At 29.3% G+C, this 6,509-nt stretch overlaps 1 protein-coding gene across 3 annotated transcripts in view; it reads left to right on the top strand.

Moving 5' to 3' along the window:
- Nucleotides 1-6,509, top strand: part of LOC106478808 (protein bicaudal C homolog 1-B-like) — a 56,987-nt gene that overhangs the window by 11,882 nt on the left and 38,596 nt on the right. For 2 of the 3 annotated variants that reach the window (XM_022382487.1, XM_022382488.1), the window contains exons 2-4: nucleotides 364-413; nucleotides 2,761-2,830; nucleotides 6,133-6,215. In XM_022382487.1, coding sequence (XP_022238195.1) covers nucleotides 364-413; nucleotides 2,761-2,830; nucleotides 6,133-6,215 — 203 coding nt within the window. The remainder of the gene's footprint in view (nucleotides 1-363; nucleotides 414-2,760; nucleotides 2,831-6,132; nucleotides 6,216-6,509) is intronic. The other variant, XM_013939378.2, reaches the window with a different exon arrangement.

Below are 6,509 nucleotides of genomic sequence, written 5' to 3' on the forward strand. Positions count from 1 at the left end.
GTACTAGATCGTAAGTAAAGTAACGTAGTAGTAATAAATAAACGTAAGTAACTTAACTTAACTTACTACTAGTATTATACGTACACACGACACGACACGACACGACACACACACACACACACACACACACACACACACACACACACACACACACACACACACACACACACACACACACACACACACACACACACACACACAGAGGGAGAGAGAGAGTTGAGGTTAAATTAAAAAGAAATTATAAAAGCTTGTGTGAACATGATATACACTTCCAAACATGATACAGAAATACCACTGTCATAAATATGAATTAAGAGGCTTGAGATTTAAATTGGAAACTCAAATACATATTTATTTATTTAGGTGATACAGCGGACGGAAAAGTCAAAACTGCGGACGATTTTTTCCAAAAGGTTTGTGCAATTAAGATCGTGTGTGTGTGTAATTAGGTTAAATAACATATGTACTTTTACATGCACTTTTTATTAAATTATTTTGCTGTTTCATTCATATGGTGTGTAAATGTGTATACTTTATTGGAATGTGTGTGTGTGTAAAACTTTTTGTTTATGAAAGGGTAGTTTGTTTTTGTACACATGAATTTTTATGAAACTTGCTTTTGTGATGTGTTTTGGTTATACAAGTTTTTTGTTTTTTTTGTGTGTGAAGTTTGTTTTTGAAATTTATCATAATTAAAAGGCTTATTTAATAATGTGTATTTTGATGTTTTCATTAGTTTTAGGTCTTTATATGCTAATTTTTCTTAAAGGGTTTGTTTTTTACTTATCACTGATGGTTTTTATGTTCTATCCTGAGCAGTGCTAAATGGTTTTTGTTACATTGTGCTTCATTTGTTTTTCTCTAATGTTTATTATTGTGTAAAGTTGTCTTCCATGTTTGACTTGTTGGTATTATCTGTCAGGTGTTTTTACAGGGGGTGAGGAAAGTTAGGGTAGAGGACAAATGTATATGCAAGTATATTATACATTGTCTATTCCCTTGGTTACTATAATTAGTTTGAAAGTTTCATGATATAAAATGTTAGTCAAGGGAACTACTAAGTTTCTTTCGTCTTGTTTATTCATGAAACTGGATGAGTCATGAAGGATGTGTGTGTGTGTGTGTGTGTGTGTGTAAATCAAATGATGGCCCAAAGGTATCACACTCCTTATTGACAAGTACTCCTCAGTTACGTATATAGTGTGTGTGCACCTGGACAGAAGTGTGTGTATGTATGTTATCATGCTCTCTGTTTGTTTTGATTTCATTGACACCAGATTCATTCATATTTAGATGTGTAGCTTGTTATAGATTGTTTGATATAGCTGTTTTAGCCAAGTTTTATTAGACAGCTTAACTTCACTGAACTTCAGCAGTAAACTGAGAGTACACACAAAAATATCTCCCTTCATTTGGAAGTTCAGCACAAAAGCACTTGTCATTGATTGTTTTGTGTTGAATAAAGATTTTGATTGTTTGCAGTCTTGTTTGACAGTCTCTTAATTATAACTTGCATTCAGTCAAAAGCAAAGTTTAGGTGTTGCTTTGTGATACAGTATCTGCCATATCCTCCTCTTATCTTCCTACCTTCATGATACTCCAAATCAGAGCAGTCTGAGAAAATCACACAAGCTTTAGGTTTTTTCTTTAGATATATTCAGCATGATTCATGTATTTCGATACTGAAACTTGTTATGAAACAATTTCCATAATCCAATATGACTAGCTAAACCAACAGGATATGATAATCCCTTATTTTTGAAAGATTATTTAGTTTATGTTCCCACTTGTTGCCCATTTAGAATATACTTAACTGTCCAAGGTACAAAAACTTCATTGCTTTTGTCTTGGTTGCTTGGTCAGTCTTAGGTTACTAGTTGCAAGAAGCAAAAACATTTGAGGTATGTTTTGGAATTTCAGAGTATTAAAATATTCTTGTTTCTCAGTGATGTATTATGTTTATTGTTACTGATTTTTAAATTATGGTACCCAACAAAACCAATTTACATATTAATAAGGAGGTGGTATATGTACTGTAAACATATTGAAGCTTTTCAATGGAAAGTGCTGTTCGTAAGAAGTCTTTAACAACCATTTGTGACCATTTTTTGCATATTCAAAACTTATAAATACATAATGCCTATTTTGAGAGTGTAACAAGTTTTATACAACAGAAGTAGTTTGGATAGATGACTTTGAAATAGCAGCTTGAAACAGTGTCTCCAAACTTCTGCAGTATCTTTTTAGACCAGTAGTTCCCAATCTGTAGTCTAGTAATCTCTGTCCAGGTGATTCTGTGTAATTATGAAAAGTAAGCAGCAGTGCAGTCTATGGAGTTTGCAGGATTTTAGAAAAAAATAGTGTTTCTCAAATAAATTGAGAATTGTTGCTTTAGACACTGACCAAAATGCTATAAAAAAAAAAAAAAAAAAAAAAAAAAAAAAAAAAAAAAAAGAAGAAAACAAGAAAAAAAAAAAAGAATCAAATGTCAGTATTTTAAGTGTCTTAAAAGAATAACTTGATTATTCACACAGCATATTCTTGACAAAAACATGCAGTCAGAATTACTAGTCAGGGAAATACTTGGGTAAAAGTGGAAAGTTACCTTTGTAAGACATCTTGCCCAATTTTAACATTTACATCATGCAGATAATTTGTTTTTATTTAGGAATAATTAATCTCTAACAAAATCAGGTGGATCTGAAATTATATTTAAGATTAGAAGATATTTTTTTATTGATTTCTTTTAAACTTCTATAGATTATGGATGAAACTGACACTCAGATTTCCTGGCCTTCAAAATTGAAAATTGGTGCAAAGTCGAGAAAAGGTGAGATACTTCCTAAAAATTGTTTTAATGATGGATTGAATATACAGCACAAAAGAATTACTTCATTTCAATAATATACTTTTGTGGTATGCTGATCTATTCAACTTCTTTTGTTTATGTTTATTTAATTAAAATGCACGGGTTTCAAAAATGCTAAGTGTTATAATTGATATATACTAATGCATGCTGCACAGTTATAAAGCTGGTAACATGCTACAGAATGTAACAATGAAATTTTTGTTACAATTTCATACATTTCAAATTTAATTGGACCAAAACAAGTTTTCAGTTAGTAGGTCATAGTAGAATTGAAATATAACGTAATTTTGATAGTAGTTTCGTCTTTACTGTGTAATTTAAAATTTTGTATAAAGGTCCATTTAATAGCACTGTGGAACAAAGTATTGTTAAAATGCTATTATATGCTCTTTTAATGCATTCTGTTGGACTGGTTATGAGTTAAGTTTTTCTAGGTGATCATGAGTTTTACTGTGATGTGACATATAATGGAAGTTTTTCAAGTAACTGATATAAATAGCTTTAATATTTACTGGATTGTGTAAACCTGCCACCAACCTAATGACTTGTGGCCTCATAAGCAGTGGCTTATATTTGAATCATATTCATCTCGTATTGGGCCAGCTGCAAGTAAGTGTTTATTGTTGGGAAGTTTATTGTATCATGTAATGTTTTGTTGTTGCTAACACTGCATTTGATATTTATGTAAAATGTGTATTTATTTCTGTTTTTTGAATGAGGAAATAATCAATAGTGACTGTACTGATATTGGACTATCAGTGTAACCTTTTGAGTGGACCATATTTGAATTAATAAATATTGATGCAAGTTTAACCTGTACAAACATAATGTGTGGCTAAAACTTATTACAATAGTGTATGTATTATTGTATATGTGCTGACAATGAATTATTTAAAGACTGTAATGTAAAAATGGTTCATCTCTAGACTTTTTGATTCTGACCAGTTTATAGTAGTAAAACAGGGATATTGTATGATGTCAAGAGTGTGTGTGTGTGATATATATAGAATTACCAAGGTATCAAACAGCATGAAAAGTAGTCAATAAAAAAATTATTATTATTCATGCTGTATAACATCATGTAATATAGCTTACATTTTGTGTATGAAGAGCAATATAATAAGGGTTGTGTGATTGATATTTTGAAAAGTTAGTGTAACACTGTCTTTGATGTGCTTAGTATTACTATATTACATCCTCTGATTGTTTGGCCATTGACCCTTCCACTATATATTTGAGAGATAAAACTGAATTTAAATTTTTTTAATTTTTCATGATCATAAAAGCTACTAACCATAACACTGATAGCTAATAGTCACAATTATGGTGAAACTAATTAAAGTATTAATCAATAACTTCTGGTCAATTGATTAAAATGTATGATCATAAGAATACATGAATCAAGAGTTGAGTATATTTAGCTATTAATGATAATTTTGGCCATTATCTCTATCTTCATGTGGTTTGGCTAATTTGGAAGACTTCGGTTAGTTTTTAAATTCATGTATATTAAACTGAGGATGCAAAATAAGTCTAAGTGTTAAAATGAATAGAATAAGCAATATGGTAATATTCAAAACAATTTAAAACCCTATAACCAATAATATTCAAGTTATGGATGATATATCATATTGATTGAGTTGGGAACTTAAACATTTCAACATGTCTTCATTTTTTAGTATTTGTGATCAAACTTTTCAAGTGAAGGTTTAAAATGACATTGTTAGTGCAACATAATACATTTCTATTTGCAAAAGTACCACCAGAATGTTTAATGTCTCGGTGATTGGGTGTTCTTTGTAATAGTTATGAAAATTGTTCCCACACCTTTTTTCTGAAACTTGTATCGATTCTTTAGTTCACAACATAGCTTTTAAATGGTCCTTTAAATATCCAAGCCACTTACATAACCATCTTTTTTTTTATATAATAAATACTCACAATACTCTCTAGTGCCTTCTATTAGGAAATAGTTTTTGTTTACTAGTTTAAAACTTAAGTTATGACGATAGTTACTTGTTTTCGCTACCTAGATGTGCGTGTGTGTATTATATATAATAATTTCATTGATAATCATTACATGTGTGTGCTTATAACTACAAAAAATATTTTCTAACAAATGTAATCAGAGTTTAGATATAATGTGCTATTCACTGTCAACATTGTCTCTGAAAATAAGATGTAATTCTTTAAAATATGAAATTTTATGAATAAAATTAATTTAATATTTCAGAATTACTTTAAATAAACAGGGAATAGGTTTATAACATCAGCATAATTGCTTACAAACCCTTTATTTTAGTTTTTTTTTTCTTTCTCCTTCACAAAGGATTTCTTAATCTAATTGTGTTTTAAGTTATAAAATTTTCTGTATACTCAAGTGTATTTTTCTTGTACATGTTCTGACAGCTTATTTTGCATAGGTGATATTTTTTTGGAATAACAAGAAATAAAGTCTGAAGTAGTAAATGTGCTTTTAATAATTAAACAAGTTTTGGAAATGTCTTTTTATCTAGTTTGAAGGATTTGGTAAAACTAAAATTCAATTACATTTTTGCAGTCTGAACTTTCAGAGAAATTGTTTTTGAATTGTTATTTTTTTTTAATGTATAGAATTGAATGATTAAATGGAGAATTTGCCTACAAAGGATAACCAAAATAAAAATTCCTTTAAAAAAAAAGGATAACCAAAATAAAAAGTCCTTTAAAAATGTCCATTAATTTGTAACTAATCAATTAAGTCCTGAGAACTGAAAAAGCTAGCTTTGAAAATCTGCCTGTTTTAGTGCCATGATTAAAAAAAATTGTTATTGTAGCAAACAAATAGTGTTTATGATAACTTGCATTACATATTAAATCTGTTTTCAGTTACAAGATGGAGCTCAATTGTTTTCAACTGTTATGGTTTGTAGTGAAATATTGGGAAGGTCAAACTGATTTGGAAACAACTGTATATTTCAATTTTTTTTTTTTAGTTAGAACATACATTGATATAAACTATAATGAACTTGTTCTATCCTGATGATATATTTGAAGTAGTAAAGGATAATGCATCTGATAAATAAAATGATTCTCATAATGCCTGTGCTAATTATTATAATATTAAAAAGGTTTAAAAAAATGCAGTTGATTTTTGTTGTTGGATCGGACATCTGTTAAGTGTACAAGTTGAAATTATAAGGTAGGCATATTTTCTATCTTACATCTTTACTTCTTTTTGGTATCAATCTGTTATTTTATTCTTTACTTGGTTGTAAACCCAGTAGACCCTCACATCAAAATTTGTGGAAGACAACCTGCTGTTGCTGGAGCCAGGGAAAAGATTTTGGAAGTTTTAGACACAAAGGTAACCTTTTCTGTCATTCTGAGTGAAATATCTAAGGAAAAAAAAAAGTAGCTTTTAGATGCATAACCATCTGTTACTATGCTTAGAAGATCAGTGTTTAATTTTTTTTATTAACCTTACTGGTTGTTGCCACATGTTCATTCTTGTAGTAAAACAAAAATTAAATAAAAGGTTAAAGATTTTGATAGTTGAAATTAAATCAGTTTTTGACTTATTTTGAAAGCTTGTGTGTGTGTGTGTGTGTGTGTGTATATAATAAAAAAAAAAAAAAAAAAAAAAAAAAAAAAAAAAAAA

Source organism: Limulus polyphemus, unplaced genomic scaffold (assembly GCF_000517525.1).
Source record: "Limulus polyphemus unplaced genomic scaffold, Limulus_polyphemus-2.1.2 Scaffold252, whole genome shotgun sequence".
Taxonomy (NCBI): domain Eukaryota; kingdom Metazoa; phylum Arthropoda; class Merostomata; order Xiphosura; family Limulidae; genus Limulus; species Limulus polyphemus.